The sequence below is a fragment of the Zonotrichia albicollis genome, chromosome 8 (genome assembly GCF_047830755.1).
Source record: "Zonotrichia albicollis isolate bZonAlb1 chromosome 8, bZonAlb1.hap1, whole genome shotgun sequence".
Classification (NCBI taxonomy): Eukaryota; Metazoa; Chordata; class Aves; order Passeriformes; family Passerellidae; genus Zonotrichia; species Zonotrichia albicollis.
The window spans coordinates 10,863,642-10,883,293 of record NC_133826.1 but is presented as its reverse complement, the minus strand read 5'-3'; the positions used below and the strand labels follow the sequence as shown (position 1 = coordinate 10,883,293).

The 19,652-nt window shown below is 38.4% G+C and overlaps 1 protein-coding gene across 15 annotated transcripts in view; it reads left to right on the top strand.

Moving 5' to 3' along the window:
• The window catches only part of ST3GAL3 (ST3 beta-galactoside alpha-2,3-sialyltransferase 3), a 180,772-nt gene that overhangs the window by 55,272 nt on the left and 105,848 nt on the right, over positions 1–19,652 (top strand). For 14 of the 15 annotated variants that reach the window (XR_012581286.1, XM_074545926.1, XM_074545929.1 and 11 more), the window contains 2 exons: positions 1,285–1,327; positions 19,287–19,379. Coding sequence is in view for 14 of the 15 variants with exons in the window: in XM_074545926.1 (XP_074402027.1) it covers positions 1,285–1,327; positions 19,287–19,379 (136 nt within the window). In the remaining variant the exon portion in view is untranslated. The remainder of the gene's footprint in view (positions 1–1,284; positions 1,328–19,286; positions 19,380–19,652) is intronic. The other variant, XM_074545935.1, reaches the window with a different exon arrangement.

Here is a 19,652-nt window from a genome sequence, read left to right as displayed (position 1 = left end):
GTGGAGGAGGTGAGGTTGTACAGGACGTAATTTCTTGTGGGAGGAATAAACTGGGAAGAAATTATGAAGAAAGCAGCACATGGGGGAAACAGAACTGTCAGTATGTGAGGAGTGGAGGAGAGATGCACAGGTGGAGTGGGGATGGTGGGTGGCACTCGGGTGCTGGCAGGGAACAGACACTATGTGCCAATATCAAGCGTGCACGTGTTCTGCAGCTTCTGTTACCTGAGTGATGTCAAATAGAATACTTCCTTTGGCTCAGGAATTAAACCTTAATGGGATTGAAACCAATGGCACAGTTTACATTGGCCTGTCTGGTGCAATCATTGTGTCTGAGGTACATGTCTAGGCTTGGCTGTTCTGCTGGTAAATGAGAGTGAAAAGCTTGTGATCTTCAGAGGTAAACTACTGCACCAGAAATCCTAGAGGTGTCTCATGAGAAAAGTAATCTTGTATTTCCAATGAGGTCTCTTTCTAAAAGCTTATGAGAATTTTTTTTCTTGTTGTTTCTTTTAATCTGTGATTGGGTTATCTTTTACTTCTCTGTATTTTTTTTTATTGTAGAGCTGTGAGACCCAGAGGTCCTCAGTGTGAGGAGGCCCCTGAGTTTAACCCAGTACTGCACCTTTTCCTTGTGTATCTCATGTGAATTCTAATAGTTTTATTTTTTGTATCCAGTGCTTGATTTACAAGATCACAAAATATTTAGGGATGCTGTATTTTGTACACATATGCATATATTCTGAATGATTTTGTTTCTGTAGCTGTCCCCTGTTCATGGCATAAACTGACTTTGCAGTTTTATACTGAAAACACCTGAATTTTAAGCATTTTTGCCACTGTGAGTGGCAAAAACCTTTCTCTTGAAAAAGAGCTGCTTGATTATGAAGTTGTGGGTTGGAATGGACAAGGAATGAAGAAAAATTTCAAAGCTCTACATATCAGAACTTAGGAGGAATGTTTTTCATACAGTTTAGTGTCAAGATTATTTATACAGCAAGCAGGAAAGCTTTGTTTATCACTGCCTAAGTGGTTTCAGTAATACTTTTTATCACTCTGGATAGCTTGCTTAACTCTAGTGATTTCTGAATTAATGGTTACCCATGTGTTCTCTTGCTGTGGTATTTCCTGGAGACTGAGAAATGTTAATTTAGGAATACTTTGGAGTAACAATAATCTGTTAACAGCTGCTATAAGGACTTGCTGCTGTTCGGTTTTGGTGCCTTTTGCAGGGGAGACTCTTGCAGCTTTTATGATATTGTGTCCTTTGCTTTTGTTTTCCAGAATATGACAAACTGGGCTTTCTCCTGAACCTGGACTCAAAATTGTAAGTAGAACAGTAGGATTCTTCTTCATTTCTGTAATTACAGCTTTATGTTGTAAGCAACTTTTATGTCACCTGGGCAGCTGGCTCACTAAATTCTGCACTTCTTCCTGGGACAGCCAAGTCCTGCAGCAACCTGGCAATTACAACTCTTTCCTTGCACTAGGCTTTGCAGGCCAGCTTGGGTTGTGGTTCACTGTCATTAATTCCTTAATAACTGATCAAGAGTCTATAAATACCCACTTGAAGCCACGACTGTCTGCTCTAGATAGCCTTCTCTTAACCTCCCAAATGAAAAATTAATTACAGATGTGAAAGCAGAAGAAATGGGAATCTACAATTTCCTGGGATGCTTAGGAATTTATATTTCTTTCCTACTTGTTCCTTTCAAAATGGATATTACTATTTTTGTTGATGAAATAGAGCGGAAGGAACCTCAGCACAAGGCGGGGACCTCTTGCTATGTCAGAGGGACGCTGCAGTGCTGAAGGATGAAGATGCTTCTCGTGCTTTTTGCCTTAAATCAGTCGAATTGAGCCTGGGTTGCCGAACACTAGGGGTCAGTAGCCACCCTGTTTCTGAGGTCAGCAACCTGACGGAATTTTTTGGTATTGGGAGCAAAAACACTGCTAAAAGCCTTCTACTTAAAAGGGCCCAGAACCAATCTCGTGGCTTTGAATGACTTGAGAATCATCCCCTGCACAGCATGTCCTGTCAATATGAACCCCATTCTTAATGTTTTGAAAATATCATTGTACCTATAGGGTGAAACAATTCAGTTTAATAATCATGAGCAGCCTGTGAGCTTCCATAATTGAATAAGAGCATCCTAAGCGTGTTGGGAATTGCTGCTTGCAGGAGATGAGAAAGTTTCTAGGTAGGAACTTCTCTTGCAGATGCAGCTGGGTACATAAACTCAGTTATAGTAACATATGGCAAAAAGATTGCAGAATGCATATAAGAAAGAAGAAATATTGATTATTTGTTTATTAATTTTCCTCCAAAGGCTCTGTATCTTGTTCAGTGGTCAGGAAGGATAGTGTTGACTGCATGAATAGCTCAAGGTTTCTTTCTGCTCTGCTTCAATGTAGTGTTCTACACAGTTTTTGTTGCATGCTGTCTGGAATCCATGCTGGTGACATATTTACCCATTTTCTTTGTTAAATTTTCTGTGTTGGGACATCCTAGTGATTCAGCAACAATAGTGTGTGTACCCATAGATGAGATTCACATGATACATTACCTTCAATTTATACATGTAGAAGTCAAAGCAAAAAGACAAATCCAAAATTGTGAAGTGGGTAAAGTAACCTTTGAGTGAATGTCTGGGTGTTGGAGAGGGAAAATGTTTTTTAGCTTTTTAACTAGACTGATTGTTTTTTCCAGACTATTTCTGTGTATTTTGTAATGTCCAATTTATTGAACACACCCATTGACTGTCCACACACAGTTGTCATCCCAGTCTGTGCTGCATCCAAACCACTGCTTCAGTCTTCCTCTTTCTTCTCCTTCTGCTTGCACTGTCCTTTTCATTGTGCTTTTAGCAAATCCCTTGAGTCTTCCTTCCCCTCAGGCCTCTGTTCCATTCTTTTCCCCCTTCTTTGCCGACTTACCTGTTTGATTACAGCACTCCAAGGCACAGTCTGCTTTTTCTTATTCTTCAGCATGAGGCCAAGTGAGGTTTTTACCTGCTAGAGGGCTTCCAGAGCACTGATTTATTTTCTTAAAACCTAGCCTTTATAAACTTTCCATTGGTTTGATTAAGAAAAGATTTTGTTGACTACTTAAAAATATATATTCTAAATATGCATGTTTATTTTTCAAAGTCCTAGAGTTAACTTCTAGAAAGAGTTGTAACAAAATCAGCATGATTCAAATAAATACTACAAGTTAGCTTAAGGAAAAAGAAAGCAAGTACTGTATGTAGGTGAAATAACTTTTGTTTAACTGCAGCTTTGTTAGGTGTTTGTTTGGTTTTTTTTTCTTTTTGTTGTGGTTTATTTGTTTCTTCTGTAAAATTAAAGCTGATCCTGCTTTGAAAATAGAGCTGATGACCTGCAGACTTCACTTCTGGCCTGAATATTCTGAACTTTTTGTTTTTTTCTTTTTAATAGCATGGAAGACAGAAAATACCATAAAATGTAGGAAATGAATTTGGGAAGAAAAATGGCTGATAGTGTAGAGCTACTATTAGCTACCATTCTACAAGTTCACCTTTGTTGGTCAGAAATTTTGTGGTACCAAATTTCTAAGTTCAGACTGAATTCAGTGGAACTTAGTGGTTAAAAATACTTGCTGTGACTGAGTCAAGATGGTACCATCATAGAAGCACTTTCTGGTTAAAAAAAAATGCTTAGAGTTGAAAGGGGTAATATGTTCTGCACTGATGACTTTACTGGCAGAAATAATTGAATTGTGTCTGTTGTTGTGATATAATCACTCTGGTGGAATCTTGCCATAAATCATAACTTTATAGGGTTCACTTAATTGACAGCATGTGAGAATCTTGTGTGACTTGAAGCACTTAGGGCAACAATTAGTTTTCTTTGCATTCTTTTTCTTAATCTTTCATTTGCTCAAAACCTGATGCTGGCTGTGTCAGTTGATGTCATTGTAACTAGTGGCCCATAAGACCAACATTTTCTGCAAAGGTAGATCTGCATTACACCTTAAGTGCTCTGACTTGCATTTTGGATGTCATACAAAGGAAAACATTTGACATAACTAAGTAGTAATGTGTCCATTTGCCTTTGCATCTTTAGTTTTTTTGTGCATTGCTACTTGAATTCCCCTACCCTGCAGTTGTCCAGGGCTTTTATTCAGATGTAGTACAGTCTGCTGTAGTTACAGGAATGTGATGGCTTTGTTCTCCCTGAATTCATGGGAATGCTAATGAAACCAGATTTGTTCACTTTGGAAGGAATTCTGTCAGAAGCACTTGAGCAGTGTTTTCTGTGGGATCTGATAAATGCCTGGCTGTAATTAGGGAGGCTGGCATGGACAGGAATCTCACCTGTGAGGGGATGGCCGCTTTAAAAGATGCTGTGTGGAGGCTTCATGGAAATAACAGCTTCTGACCAATCTTGTTGGGAAGAAGAATATTAAGGTGGAAGATGCTTCCGTTCTGGTGCCTGAGCCTGGGAAATCTCTTCTTTAGAAAGCTAACAGCTTTTAATGGGCAGGATGGTATCCAGGTGGAGATTGTTAATGACACACAGGATGAATGGAAAGCTGAGGACTTCCATACACAATGCAGTTTATGAATGAGTTGTTCCCTTAGTCAAAACAAGACCTAAGTCTCCTTAGGACCAGGTTAGTGAAAAAGATCAGTTGCAAGAGGAATTTATCTTTTAGTTATGTTTGTAATAACCATAACATCATTACCAGAATTAGAATAGCAAAACAAAATATGCACTAAGTATAGAAACAGGCCAGTTGCATCTGTTTCTCCCTGCTAAAGAGTTTTCCCAAGCAGCAGGAACCTTTTTAAAACCTGTAAGGATAACATTTGCTGGCTGTGCAGAGAAAAACACTTATACAAAAACTATGATAGAACTCATGGATTTTCATCCTTGGGGGGGTCAATAGTTCCTGAACAACTTAAGACTATCAATCACTTTGGTGACTCAGCCAGTGGATTACTGGGTGCCACCAAACGCCAAGATTTGCAGTCACTTCTAACATCTGCGCTTGGCAACGAGTTGCATGCTTTTGTTATTATTAAATATTTATATTGTAGTAGTTCTTTGAGACTGGCCAGGTCTTAGAAACAAGAGTCTCATTCACTACAAATTCTGAATCATTCCCCAAGCAGAATCTATGTTTGCATTGAATTAAATGAGATTTCCAAAGGAGGATCGTGAATGTGGAGTTAATTATAGACTGTATTTAATGCTTATTAAGTGGGCCAAGCTGAAGGTTGTATTGTCATTCTTCTGTTACTTAGTACTCTCTGAATGCTTGGTTTAGTCACCTTAATGACTGCTTTGTGTCTGCCTTGGCAGATTGCAAGTGTAGGTTCACTTGTGTTGAGCATATGAAAAGTTCCTTCTTTGTAACCCATGTTATTTGGGGGCTTCTCCCTTGCATTGTGCTTCTGGGCCACCTTTCCTTCCTGCTCTGCTGGTCTGCCATTTCCTCAGTGGGATGGAAGCTTAGTGATTGCTTCTGCCCCTCTTTCAAACTCATCCTTCAGAAACTACTTTCATAGAGACGTCAGCAGGTACACTGGGGGTTTGATGCTTCTAAACAGAGAAAAGTTCCCTTTAGGAACTTGGTAAATCTTTTCACCTTCCACCATAGTCAGTTCAAAACCTTGGAAGTCAAGATCTCAGCTAATGAATGATGGAAAAATCTTCCCAGGGCTTGACTTTGACTGGGGAAGAACCAGTCCCTCATAAAGTTTAACAAATGTTGGGAGATACACATAAGTTTCATGGAATTGTTTTGCACTTAAAACAGGGGGTCTTATCATTTTCTTTCAAGGTAGGAATAGGAAAAAAAAAAGTTGTTGCCCCTCTCAATTGGAAAAATGGTTATATGATCACTATGGTTAATCACAATAACATAATCTTAGCATATATGTGTACACCCTATTAACTATATGATATATATTTTATATTGTGTACTTTGAGAATCTTTAGGCAGAACTTAACTAAAAGAAGGAATATTTTTTCAATAGGCTTTGTGTTTTGCTAGACATTTTGTAATGTTGTGTATTTACATATTTCTTCATTATGAAATGGATTGGGAAAGTGCAAAAAAGATTTTTTGAATATTCATCATGATTTCAACCTTGTGTTAAAAAGAAAAGACAAAAAAATTGTCTCTTATGGGGAGGAAGGCAGAAATAACAACCTTCACCCTGCAAACTCAAATGAAACTTGATATAGACTTTGAAAAGACCATAAAAATGGAGGGAGTTTGGGCTAGAGGAACACACAGATTGGGTTACTTATGTTTGTTGAAATTTCTTTACTTCAGAGCTTTAATAATGAAGAACTGAAACAGAGCCCCTTCCCCTAATTTTCTTTCTAGGCTAGGAGACTGCTTTGAGACTGTTTGTGTCTTTGTGTGGTACTTTGCCATTAAACACTGTAAAAATAAGCAGTAAACGTGTTGGAATGCTGGACTTTCCCCATGCCTGGTGCTGTGGGATTTCTTTCTGCCCTGTTTTTTTTGTTTTTTTTTTCAATTTGTCTTTTTGTATTCCTGCAATCCTGAATGAGGTACAAAAGAAAAGAAGTGAGAAGTCCCAATGATATCCTGCCCTGTCCAAGGCTAAGAGTGTCTCTCACAGGCTAAGTGAAAGGATTCTGACCATCACATGAAGAGTCTCCTGATGCTTTTTCTGAAAGATTATTTAAAGGCTTAGCATGCTTTATGTCACTGGTATTTTTCTGGCAATTATTTATTTCTCTTTCATTTCAAAGTTTTACTTCATCTCCTTCTACCTAATCTCTTCCATTCTGTACTAATTGTTTGAGCATTGAAATAGTTAAGAAAACTAACCAAGCTATTTATAGCAATTCAGTTACCTGGCTGTTTGTTGTTCATCCATTGAACCTCTCCCACATTTGGGTGGGATGTAACTGCCGTCCCTGGTTTTGTTTTGCTCTTCTTAATTCATTTCAGTTTGTTTCAATTTTGATCCTTTGTCATTCTGATAAAGATTTCTTATGTGAGTCTTTGTTATGTAACTTTGGGATTCCTGTGTTAGACACAGTCTCAGTTGATGAAGAAGGAGATAAAAATTGTAGAATTCAGAATTGCTGGCAGCTTAGATAGAATTGATTCATTGCTTGATTTGTTAAGTGCAAACAAAGTCAAGAACTTATGTTTGGTGCCTTTAGAAGGGCCAGTTTCCTGAAGCTGGAAGTAATTATGAATCAAACCATGTGGGAAAAGCATGTAAAGCAAGAAATATGAATGGCTGGGCATTGTTTAGACCAGTTTTATACTGTTTGCCCCAAAAGTTCAGTTTCATAAGAAAGAAATGCTCATGGAAAAATAGTTTTATTGAGAGTATAAGGGGAGACAGTGATAATGTATTTATAGAAAAGGTAGAAGTGTGCAGTAAATGCAAAGTTTTGTTCAGCTTGGATGAAGAGAAAAAATGCTATCCTTAATATTAACAATAAAATTTCAAGCAGTAGATACCTAAGTTTATGTGCTTTAGAATTGGTATGTCTGGATAAGATTTTTGAAAGAATTTCTGAAGAAATAGCAGAGGACTTTTTGGACTACTACAGAGTATTAATAAATCTTCAAACACTAGGGATTCTCCATATCCTTGGCAGAAACTTGAAGTGCAAATATTTTAGAAGCAAAAGGCAATGACTCATAATCTTTTCAACCCATTTTTGATTTTGAGATCAATAGCACATTTGCTACTATGAGTTTCCACAGAGAAAAAAGAAGTAATACCTATAGTTCCAGTTATTGTGCACACTAACAAATGAACACTTTTTAAAGATGGGTTTGTTCTTCATGTGAGTACCCATGAAGGTGCCTGCTATGTGTGAGATTGATTTCTTTCTTGATATGTTTGTCTTAGGACTAAGTTTGTACATTTTGTGTTCTTCTAACCAGCCAGACGAGTTGCATAAAACGGGAAAATCTCAGTTCTTTTTTCTCTCTCTGTATGTGGAAGGTGGAATGCTTACTTTTCTTGTAGCTCTTCACTACAAGTAGCATCAACGTAATTAAATGTTGGTTCATTTGTTTTCTGGGATTGAATATGGTTGCAACTAGTTACAAGTTTCTACTTTGTTGTCCTGCTACTGTTGCTCCTGCAAAAGTTTTTACATTTGTTGCATTCACGGAAGGCTAAATTTGCTTTTGTAGCAAAATTCTGTTCAGGAAATATCTAATAGCTCATAAAAGGCATGGAGGTCATCATGTTTCTTTGTTTTCTTGAGATAAGAGTGCATTGAAAGCTACACTTAATTTTCTTCCTTCAGAGATCTGTTTTAAAACTTAGAGACAAAATATCTTCCTAGAAAGACCTTCTTGTTCCCCGAATAACTTCAAAAAATTGAATGAATTGGGCTATCTAAGCATTGGTTATTCCCAAAACTTCAGTTAAAGAGATTTTGGTTTTGATAGAACTTTATGCTAAAACGGTGGCTTTCATAATTTTGTTCTTGATCTTGGTCATCAAGAGCAAAGCGCCAGCACACATCACATTGTGGAAGCAGGTGATGTGTTGCTGCCTTTATTGAATCAAAGCAGTTATGAACTTATCCTCAAACTGATGCAAGAGCTTCCTCTCTTGAAAATCCTGAAGGTGTGTGTGTGATCACCAAGCATCAACCCTTCTGTGCCTGCCTGCAAGGTCAGTGATGTTCCACCTCTAGAGGGAAACCTGCTTCCCTTTTGTGTTCTCTTGGAAACGTTGTAGGGAACCCTCATCAGATGATTGAGTGGGAATCAAGTGTATTCCAACAGGTGAATATTATCTATTTTATCAAGCCTTTCTCTGAACCTTGTCACTTACTCTGAAGAGCACACTTGCTGTGGTACCCAGACACAGCTCAGTTGGCAGCCCTTGATTTATAAGCTGGCTCTGAGGAGGTTTTGTAAATGGAGTGTATGGGAAGAGACATATATAGTACTCAGTCTGCCTCTAATTTTGTCTTCTGCATTGCTATCATGTCACCAAGACATCAAAGCTTTGCTGTCTGCCTCATTCTGCAAAGATTGCCATACATAAATTTTGGAGTATGTGGTAGATCATCAAGGCAGCAAAGAGTTTAGTGGAACAAACACATACAGACTTCTTGTGTGTTGAGGAAGGACAGTAAAACCAAGACCTACTTTTATGGAAGATGCCTTATTGTTGTGCTTGAGAACTGTCTAGCAGAAGAGAGGAATGAAGGAGGCTGAAGGAACCCTGTTAAATATAATCCAAGAGATATTTTATTTTACTTGTTCTGTTCTCAGTCTTAAGACTGGAAATCTGGTAGTAAGTTGTGATGAGCAAAGACCTCTTTATTTTATTGTTCAAGGACTGAAGGACAAGGTAAGTTTTGATTAGATTGATAAATTTAGGATGTGCTTTTTCCTTCAGGAAGCATGATGTTGCTGCTGGCATCCTTGAGAAATCTGCACTGGAGAAGTACTCCAAAGGACCCCAGACATGACTAGGACTGGTGGAAGAGATTATGGGGTGTGATGCCCATTGCAATAAACAAAACATGATCAAGGCTACTTTGGAGCAGGAAGGTTAATGGCAGCTATGTCTGATGTCACATGTTTGGAGAAGGAGTCATATAGCAGTTGTTGCTGTAAAATGTTTTTGAGGTTATGGGTGTTTAAATAAATTATGAGGCTGAGGTGAGGTTTTCTCTGTTTGCTTTTGAGAAAACCAGGCAATTGAATTAATTTTTATGAAATGCTTTTTACTCTAACATTACAGAGAAACTCATGTGATTCTTTCCCAGTTCACAGCAGAAATGTAAACAGGCAGAAATGCTACTGCTAACACTAGCTTGCAGTCCCACTCCTGCTCTAAGAAATCAGAATGAGGACTGCAAAGGGAGGGACAGAAAACTGAGAACATGTATGTACTGTTCCTGCCTTGTCTCCCGTGCAATCTGTTCCAACTCATCAAAGAATAAACTGAAAAGCCAACAAACAGTGTTTTAAATTTCCATATTGAATGTGTTTGAATAATTCTGGTTGATTTCAGACTTTTAAATTCCTACTTAGAAATATCTTCTCCCTGGCTCCTTAAAAGAGTTAATCTTGAAGACCTCAAAACTGTGAGTGGTGTCCTGTACAGCTGCAAAATGTCAGGTGCCTTCCTCCTGTCCCCTTTAATCTTCAGTCAGTGAGTCTTTCTATATCATTGAAGGCAGAAATTCCCAAAGGTGGTTGTGTCACTGGACTGTTTGAGTCAGAGACCCTTGATCAGTACAGGAGTCAAAGCTGTATTTTAACATCTTGGAACTTGGCTCAGATGATTTTGTCCAGTGTTGCTATTTTGGTGAATTAACAAGGAGAGGATAGGATTTGTCCTGCTAGCAAGGGAAACCTATGGCTCAGCCTTGGGGCTCTCCTTTAGCCTGTTCTCCAAACAATTTGGAAAAAACATTTCTCTCTCTCTGTCTCAGAGCCATGGATAACCACCTGATCTAGGGCTGGTGTTCAGTGGAGTTATGATGATACAAGATGAAGGACAGTCTGATTAATTGGACTATTCACAGTTCTTTGAGACAAATTTTATTGAGTTCTCTGACTCATGGTGCTTACCTATGGCAGTTTGGGCAGTTGGTTAGGCAGCCTTTTCAGACAAACAGCTGCTCTTTGAAGCCAAGGAAGGAAAAAAAAGGCATTTATCTTAGCAGAAGAACATTCACTAGAACAATGTATGGAGTAAACAGCAGGGCTTTTTTGATCTTAGTGATTCTGCAGCTGTTCTTACTGTTAAAGGTTGCAGCTATTCTCTATTTTCCCTAAAGCAGTTTGGATTTTGTTTAGTTTTGTGAGGGCACTTTTAGTCACAGTAATTGCAAGGGTTCTTCCAGGACAGGGTTGTGCTCTGTATTTACAGCAAAGTTTCTGGAGGAAACATTTTTCCTCCTGTAGTGTTCTTCTTCTTAAGATTTCAGTGTGGTACTTACTAAGTTAATTGATGTCTGCTTGAATTCATGACATCTGTCTCTAATATAGGTCAGTGGAGACAGCCTTTTTTGGACTACTGTTTCAGAAAGAGGGGTGAGGAATATTCAAAACCTCATGACTATATACAGCATTTTGTAAAACTACTGTTAAACCACATTCCCCAATTGTGAGGTCACCTCTGCATACCATCTAGAGCACTTTATTCACTGACCAGTGGTTTTTTTCTCTGAATTTCAGCCCAGTCTGGAGAGGGGGGGAAACACCCTTGCCATATCAAGTTGGCTTTTTCTTTTGTTTAGAGGAGTTAAGTTGTTATTTTTTCCCAGGCTGTCCAAAGAAGAGTTTAAAGGGCAGCTTTTATCACCCTTAGCCCTGGAAAGTTACTGAAGAAACTGAAAAGGGAGGATGTTGTGAAGTGTTCGTGTTAGATTTCCATCTCTGTCAGTTGCTGAGAGAGATCTTTCCAAGTGGAGTTCGTTCCCCTAAGGTTTGGTCTCTTCCAGCTGTCTGTGCAATAGATCTGCTGCTGCAACAGAAAGGGTTGAACTTCTTTTGGAAAATAAAAATGGCCAGACCAAAGAGTCACCTGCTCCAATATCTTGTCTCAAAGTGCTCCCCAGGTTTAGGGAAGGAGAAAAATACACAATTGTGACACTGTCCTTGCTCCAGTTCTGCTCTCCAGCTTCTGAGGGGAGGAAGCTTTAGGGTTCCCAAGTTAGGGATGTTGTTAAACCTCTTAATAGCTTTTGATCCCATTTATATATCTGGTGTCTGGTAACATACTGATGTGGAAAAATCTGCTTATTAACTGTGTGTTATACAAGTGCTTCCTTTTGTCTGTTTTACAATCTTCAGGGTAATTATGCTTGATGTTTCAATGATACAGGAAATAGTGAATAATAAATCATGGTGGACATATTCCATATTATTCTGCTGTGCCCTACACCTAGCAAAATGCTGAGTCCATAGCCTGGTTCATTCTACAATGAAATGAACTACATTTTTCTGAAGGAAGATTTGGTGATTAAAACCTTAGTGAGACTGATGTTCTCATCTGGCATTTAGAACTGCTAAGCACTGGATTTTGACACTCAGATCTACTCAAGTATATTATCCACAGACATACAACTGTAATTTTGGCTGTGCTGCTCCAGGAATTCTTAGGTGACCTTTTTTCTCCCCATAGCTTTAGGCTTTGGGGAAGTATCTTTGTTTTCAGATGTACTGATTCCTGTTAGTTTGAGCAGAGGATTCCTGGATTCTAATTGGATTGAATTATTTATTCTAATCTCTTTAGCACTTGTTTGTCTCTTCTGGACCTACACTGCTGAGTTCATTACACTACAAGTAGAAAAACCCTGTTCCCTGTCCAAAGAAAGCATTGCCTATTTGTAGATGTAATAGATGAGTGTTGGTGAGGAAGATTTATGGGTTACAGCAACAAAATTATGACACTGTAATTTACCTTCCTTCATTCCTTTGTTTGGTAAAAATTGATGTGATAGGTGAGCATTTTATTTCCTATTGGGCTTGTAGTTGCTTCATTTTTTATGGCCATTGCACTAACAGTGGTTTTTAAGAGGCATTTAAATAGCTAATCTAAACTAAACTAAATCTAATCTATCTAAACTAAATCTAATCTCAGCATTTAGTTTCTGCAGGCTTTGAGAATACATAGCCTAATATATCAGAGTGCACTCTAGCTCCTGGCTTTGGAGAAACAGAGACATTCTTTAGAAGGTGCTTGAAACAGGAGTTGAGCTAGGAATCCCAACTGACTGCTGAGAGAGTTTTTATTGGCTACTGAGTCCTAACACATCCCACCTCCAAACAGTGTGGTTATCCTCCAGTAGGTTATCTTTGTCTCCTATCTGCAAAACCAGAATGCTGATACTTATCCCTGAGGATGGAAACCCAGCAATTTTGGACTTACGGAAACTAGAATAGATAAAAGTCTAGTATTATACATTGGGAAATTGTGTTGATTGTCAGCAAGTTGCTTCATTATTAAGTTATATGTTTTTTGTCCAAAGATTAGTAAATAATCAAAAACTCGGGGAGCAGTCTTCTTCATTTCTTTGTCTTTCTTTGGTAAACAACTGCCTTCTGAGAAATTAAAATTTCTGGAGTTCATGCTTTTTGTTTAGTCTAATAATTGGTATTCTAGCCAGCTGTTTTTTCCTTTCCATGTTTCTTTAAAAACACAAACAAGCCTGAAATGGACTGTTTTCTTTGGTCCTCATCTGTGTCTATTTAACACAATTCTGCTTTTTCTCTGGGCTACTAGTCTTGAAGGTAAGATGTGACCAAAACAATTTTTTTTTTTTTTTTTTAAGGGCAAGTTTACAGAAACCAAAGGAGATTGGGAGATCAGGGATATTACTCAATCTTGGAGGAGTATGCAGCATGAGGTCACATACAAAATGTGCCATGGAGTTTAGTTGTATTTCTTATCTTCATCCTTTAAATCTGTTTATCGTTAGCGTCAGGATTTTGTTTCTTTATTTACTTACTTAAACAAATAAAAACTGTCTACCTTGAAAGCTTTTAATTCTTTTTTCCACAAGAATCCCAACACTTTTTTAGGTGTTGATAAAAGGTTGTTACTTGAGAAGCTCCAGGCAGGGTTATTAGTCCTTGGAACTATAAGGGATGGTACAATGAGATATTCCTTTCTGATAGAAAAATCACTTACAGCTGTATTTCTTAAGATGTTTATGTATTTAGCACGGCTGAGACTAATCTGAAGTTATTTCTTCTGCCTAGTGGTCTAATTTCTACTATTGCAAAGACCAGGAATGTAATTTAGTAAGGAAGTAGGATCCTCATGACTTTTTTGTGGGTGGAAACCCTTTCAGTGTGTTGGTGCAAAGATGGCATTTCAGAGGGTGAGTGGCATTTCAGTGTCACTGCTCGGAGCTGTCCCTGCCCCTCTGCCTGCCCTGCACTTCCCAAGGGCAGAATTGCCTTCATGTCACCTCTTCCTTCAGGGATGTGAAGGTAGGTCATGGGTTTTGGCGAAATGTCTTCAAAACTTTGTTTTCCTGGGCCAGTTTAATGTAACCTAATCTTCTTCAGCTGCTGTTCTTGAGTAGTCCAAATAAATAAATAGAACTATGTGTTGATTATCCTTGTAAATTAATTTTGTGAGAAGCCACAGCTCTTGATAGAGAAGCAGAATTAGCCATTCATCGTGTCATTTTAGAGACAGGGATTTGGATCATCTTTCCTTTTATTTGGCCATACAACCTCCCTGAGGAATTTGCTTACATACTGGAGTGACATTTAAAATATTTACATTTATTTTGCTGGCTATAGGGCAGTAGATGCAGTTCCTATCTCTTTCAATGTAAGCATTTTGATTTTCCTCTTCTATCTATTCATTCCTTTCATTTGTTTACTTTTTCCTCAGCTGGAAAATAGCAAATATCAAATGATCAGGCTGTGTAATGCTTTGAACCCAAGTTTGCAAACTTGTAAGAACTGTAATTGGAGCTTCTTAAAATTCAGGTTCAGTGTTTCCCAAGCCATACAGGTGAATGTGGATCTCCAGCCATGTACCCAGGGGAGGGTTTTGTGGTGGTGTCTTCACTCAAAGAGGTTCCACAGAGTGACATGATGCTCACACCTCTACTTAAGAAGGCAGAGGTGGAGATGCATTTTTCATTGCCCTCGTGTATGGGATTGACTACCCTGGAGGTGAATGTAAATGACTTCTCTTCCTCAGGCTGAGTGGCAGTAACTGAGGGAAACTGAACTGCAAGTTTTATTCCAGGAGTGTACAAACTTGTCCTTTGGCCAACACTGAGCCGTGACTGGATATGGTGGATATGTCTGAACCAGGGAGTCCTACCTAAATTTAAATGCTCTGAATCTTACAGGGTATAGCTATGGGATCTCAGTCTCATGAACTGCTTTGATTTAGTGATGTGCCAAATTATATACTAATATTTCATTGTTGTTCCATAATACCTCACTATGTTTTACATGCCTTCATTTCATGTTCTCATTCCATCTCCTATTCATTCTTCATGTATCGTGACAAAAGCTTTGTAGAGCTACTGTGTAGGCATAAGACCCAGGTTATTTTGAACCAAAGAGAAAGAGACCCCAAGGAGAAGGATCAGCCCAGAGAGCACATTGCCAAGGACTCCTTTTCCTTGTTTGAGAAATGTATCAGTTCATATATTTTGTGTGCAAGAGTAACAGGAAGAGACATCAGTCCTCAAATAAGATGATCTCAAGTGGATGAAGTTTTTTGATTTTTACAAGCTGCAGTTGAAATTCCATGTGAAAGGCAAAGCATCAAAATATGTCTCTTCAAGCAGATTTTGTAATATTCAATTACATGAGCCTAGTTGTGGCCATTTTTTTAGTAATCTAAACACTGAGTTGTATTACTAATTTCTTTTTTTTAAAGGATTTAGATTCCAGTCTGTGAGGATGACATGCTGTCCCTGATCAGGACACGATGAAGGAATTAACCATGGTGACGTTTTCATATTTGAGATTAAAAGGAGACACACATCTGCCAAACGCAAGCAGAAGGAAAATCTTGTTACTTTTTCTAAATCCTCTGAAAGCAGCTGGATTTTTAACTTATCCAAATTGTGAAATTTTGTTGAGATTGATGTCCACATAACAGTGTAGAGAAGCACAGAATATCATAAGAATTCAGGATGTGTGCTGGTCTCATAAGAGAAAAGTCAGAAAAAAAAACAAGAGTGCATTTTCTCTTCAGTGGAATAAGCCAATTACTTCCCTTTAACTTCACCCTCATGCAGGCACTTGTTTAAAAACAGCAGATGTTTACAGTTACTGCCTGTGACTTGTTTTTCTCATTTATTCTGGAGAAATTTTTTACTTTACTGGGTTTTTCCTGCACAAAATCTGAGCAAAATTTAAAGGGTCCACAGTGTCATCTAATTACATTATTTCTGATGTCTCTACTAGCTCTTTAGCTACCTCAGCCCAGAGTGAACATGAGCATTGAGAGCTGGAATAATGTATCTGGACCTGGAAGATGTAGGGGAGATTTGCACCCTTCTGTCATAAGTGTCACTATGGTTCTGGCTGGCTGGCTTCTCAGGGTGGCCTTGGAGTCCAGGCTCAGTAATGGGGCTAGTGAGATGAAGCTATTTACTAGCTTCTAAAGCACTAAGAAAGTAAAAGTTTTTAGTTTTCCCGTTTGGAAATAAAAGCATTGTCAAAGAGGCACCAATATATGCAGCAGTGTAGTAGATACATTGTCATCAAATACAGAGGAGATGTTCATTTGTAGACTTGAGTTCTGTGCAGTCCTTTTATTACAGAACCACATAGCTACAAACACAGTGTAGTTTTCAAAGTTGGATTTGTTTGAAAGATGTGTAGTACTCTATGGGATGCTTCATGCAGGATGTTTTACACCCTGATTTGTGGAACACTGATCTCTGCAAGATTTGTGGATCTCGCAGGGAAAAATACCCACAAAGCAAATGTGTGTATCTAAAATGAAGTCAACTTGGATAGCTTCATCTGGTAAACAGCAAGGCTGCACCAACCCTACTCTAAATTTGCTCTGGGTTACACCTACTAGGAGCTTATCATTACAAGCATGTTGGCAGTGACAGTATGCAGTGCCTATTTCAAAGAGATTGAACAAATAAAACATGTCCCTAAATGGATTTAAAATGTAGAGTGCCCCTTTCTAGTTTTCTGTAGCTTGGTGACTCAAAATGCGGCACCAAGAAAGGAGATGAGCAAATGTTGAATGATATGAGATGGCAGCTATGGTTGGCTTAGAGAACTGTTCTGCCTCTGGCACTTTGGATCATGAACTTCATCACATCCAAGAAATGTTAACAGCTCGGCCTGGGGGCTTTAGCAGCTCTGGGAGTCTTTGTGGGTTTGTACTGACAGCTCCCCTCCATCAGTATGCAGCGATTGGCAGGCGGGGGGCTCACATGCAGGAGGGTCCCAGCCTGCTATTCTTGTGCAGAAACACCATGATGGGCATCTGAGTGATGTTTTAATTTGATAATGAAAGCACCATTAAATCAGAAAAGAGAAAAATGCCTGTGTTTGTGGCTCAAGATATTTTGTGTGACCACTGAGGTCATTTGAGACAGTCCTGCTGTTGAAATAGTTATACAAGTTTGCCAGCAATGACTCACTGCTGTGGTGGCTGCAGATAAATTCCAGTTGCTTTCTACTTGCTTTTGGAGGTTTTGGTAATAGGGGATTCTGTACTTTGCCTAAAGATGAAAATTCTAGCAAGCTTAGATTCGGTTGAAAAAAGTTAAAATTTCCCCCATTTCTTCATATCTGAAATGCTTCAACAAGCTGTGATCAATACATCCTGCTGTCCCTTTTGTCTGTGTCAGAAGGGGATACAATATACCTTAGCATCATTAAAGCCTTTTGTTTTGTCAGTCCTTCATGTACCTATTTATAAAGAGATCCTGACTGGCATAAGAATGCAAATAATTTTGGATACTCATTTCTCAGATGTTTTATACATTTATGTACATTTTATACATTTGTACATAATACATTTAAGAAATGTATTATGGTATCACATCCTCACCTATGGAAACCAAACTCATGGATTTGGGTTGTGCTAGATAATATTGCACCTCTCCCTTTCTCTCCATGTCTATATCCTACATTTTAGGGATATCTATACTTGATTGTAAATGATTGGCAGTGTAAGTGGCCAAATGTATTCTTCTTCCATCCTACAGATGAGGAATTTTCATAATAAAATACTGCATATTTGGACCATAACCATGCAGGATATCTGTGGCAGAATTAAATAGGATCTGTGTTCTTAAGCCTTTTATGGTGCTTTTTAACTTAAAAGATCTTACAAAATTAAATACTTACAATGATTATTGATATTCTCTAGTTTCTTTTCTCTTCCAGCTGCTGAAGGTTTAGATTTTTATTCAGCAGAAATAGAGTTTATTCTTTAAGAGCCACAGAGGTTCTGTATGTATGTATATATGCAGAATTGCAGGGGGTCTCTATACAGAGAGACCATTCCCCTACAGTTTAGGAGTAGGTTTTATACTCCATGCAGCTAGTTGTAAAATTAATTGTCCTTCTATTGTCCATCCATTTGGAACTGGCTGCTGGCCTCTTGAGAGGTAATGCAAGACCAGTATAAGAAAAATAGATACTACCAGTTCAGCATGGAGTTATTGTTCTGCCTATATGTAATTTTGAAAGTCTGAATCCAGATTCATTGCAGGTAGTAGTAGTTTGCTGGTTAAGTGATAATGGTGATGCCTGGGAAAGAACATGATTGGGATAATAACAGACTCTTCAGAACTGATTTTGTGGTTCTACTCTGTGGGGCTGCCCTGTCATCTTCATTTGAGTGTTACTGTTGAACTGGAGGAAGAAACCTTTCATTACTTGCCTGTTGCTGATAATGATACAGCAAGAACAGTGTTATTGATGAGTCTTTGCAGCTTCCACTGAATGTTGAGCATGGAACTGTAAATGCTTTCTTGGTTGTTCTTTGAAGGAAAATTAACAATCCTCATATTGTGACAGACACTAAGATATCTAATGTTACTTTGAAAGCACAAGTGAATTAATGACCCTTGTAATGCTTTAATGAAATGGATTAACGTAAAAATTTTGCAGGTGATTAACAGGGGACACAAAATTAAAGGTTTTTTTCACGTAACTCAGTAGACCTATGGTAAATGCATGTGCTGGACTGAAATATATTTAATTGAGTTGCTACTCTTGTTTCTGTACAGAAACTGAATGAAGAAACACCCATATATTCTAAATTTGGCCAAAGAGTCAATAGCCAAGCTGAATTAAGACACACCTCAACAAAGAAACAGCAATGTCATCTGTTCCAAATCCTGAAATCACTCATCCCTTGATGATACCCTGCCAATACTGCTTGAAGCTTTGTTTCAAATTCCTGAAACTATCTTCAAGTAATCTTCTAAATAATACTTTTCTATAATTTTAACTTCGATCATAACTTAGAAAAATGGCCAAAGCATAGTGCTGTTTATGTCTTTTTTCCTTTTGAAAGGTGTAAGTCTAAAATGATTATTGATATTTTTCTTCCATGAGCTTTACCTTGCTAGCTATGAAAATCTTTCAGCAAAACTAGTGATTTAGTGGTATTTCAGATATCTTTACCTCTCTGCTTTTTTGTTGTTCTTCTGTGATGCCATAGTGCAACAAATAAATAATGGTCTGTGTTTGCAGTTACTCCCTGTGGCTCTTTTCTGCAAAGCTGTGAGGAGAAAAATTACTTGGATGATTGCAAAAACTAGTTCATAGCCAGGAGAGTCCTGATTCTGTGCTTGTTTTTTCACAGGCCTCCAGAACTAGCATCAAAGTATGCCAATTTCTCTGAGGGAATGTGCAAGCCAGGCTATGCATCAGCGCTCATGACTGTCATCTTCCCAAAGTAAGTAATCACTGTGGGAGTTTTTCCCCACTTCCCCCGACGACTTCTCATCCTCCAAGGTGGGTGATAGGCAGAGTTTGTCTTGAAAAGTGTCATTGCTCTGTCTCTTGATTGGTTCATGGAGAGACCAGTGCTGAAATTCTGGACAATTTGAGTGGTCAGTGGCAATGGCTTAGTTGGCTTCAGTCTGACCAGGACTTTGCTCAAAGAGTAGAGACTCCTGGGTGTTGAGTAATGAAACAAATTATGTTGTCAGTGCATGATACAAACGTG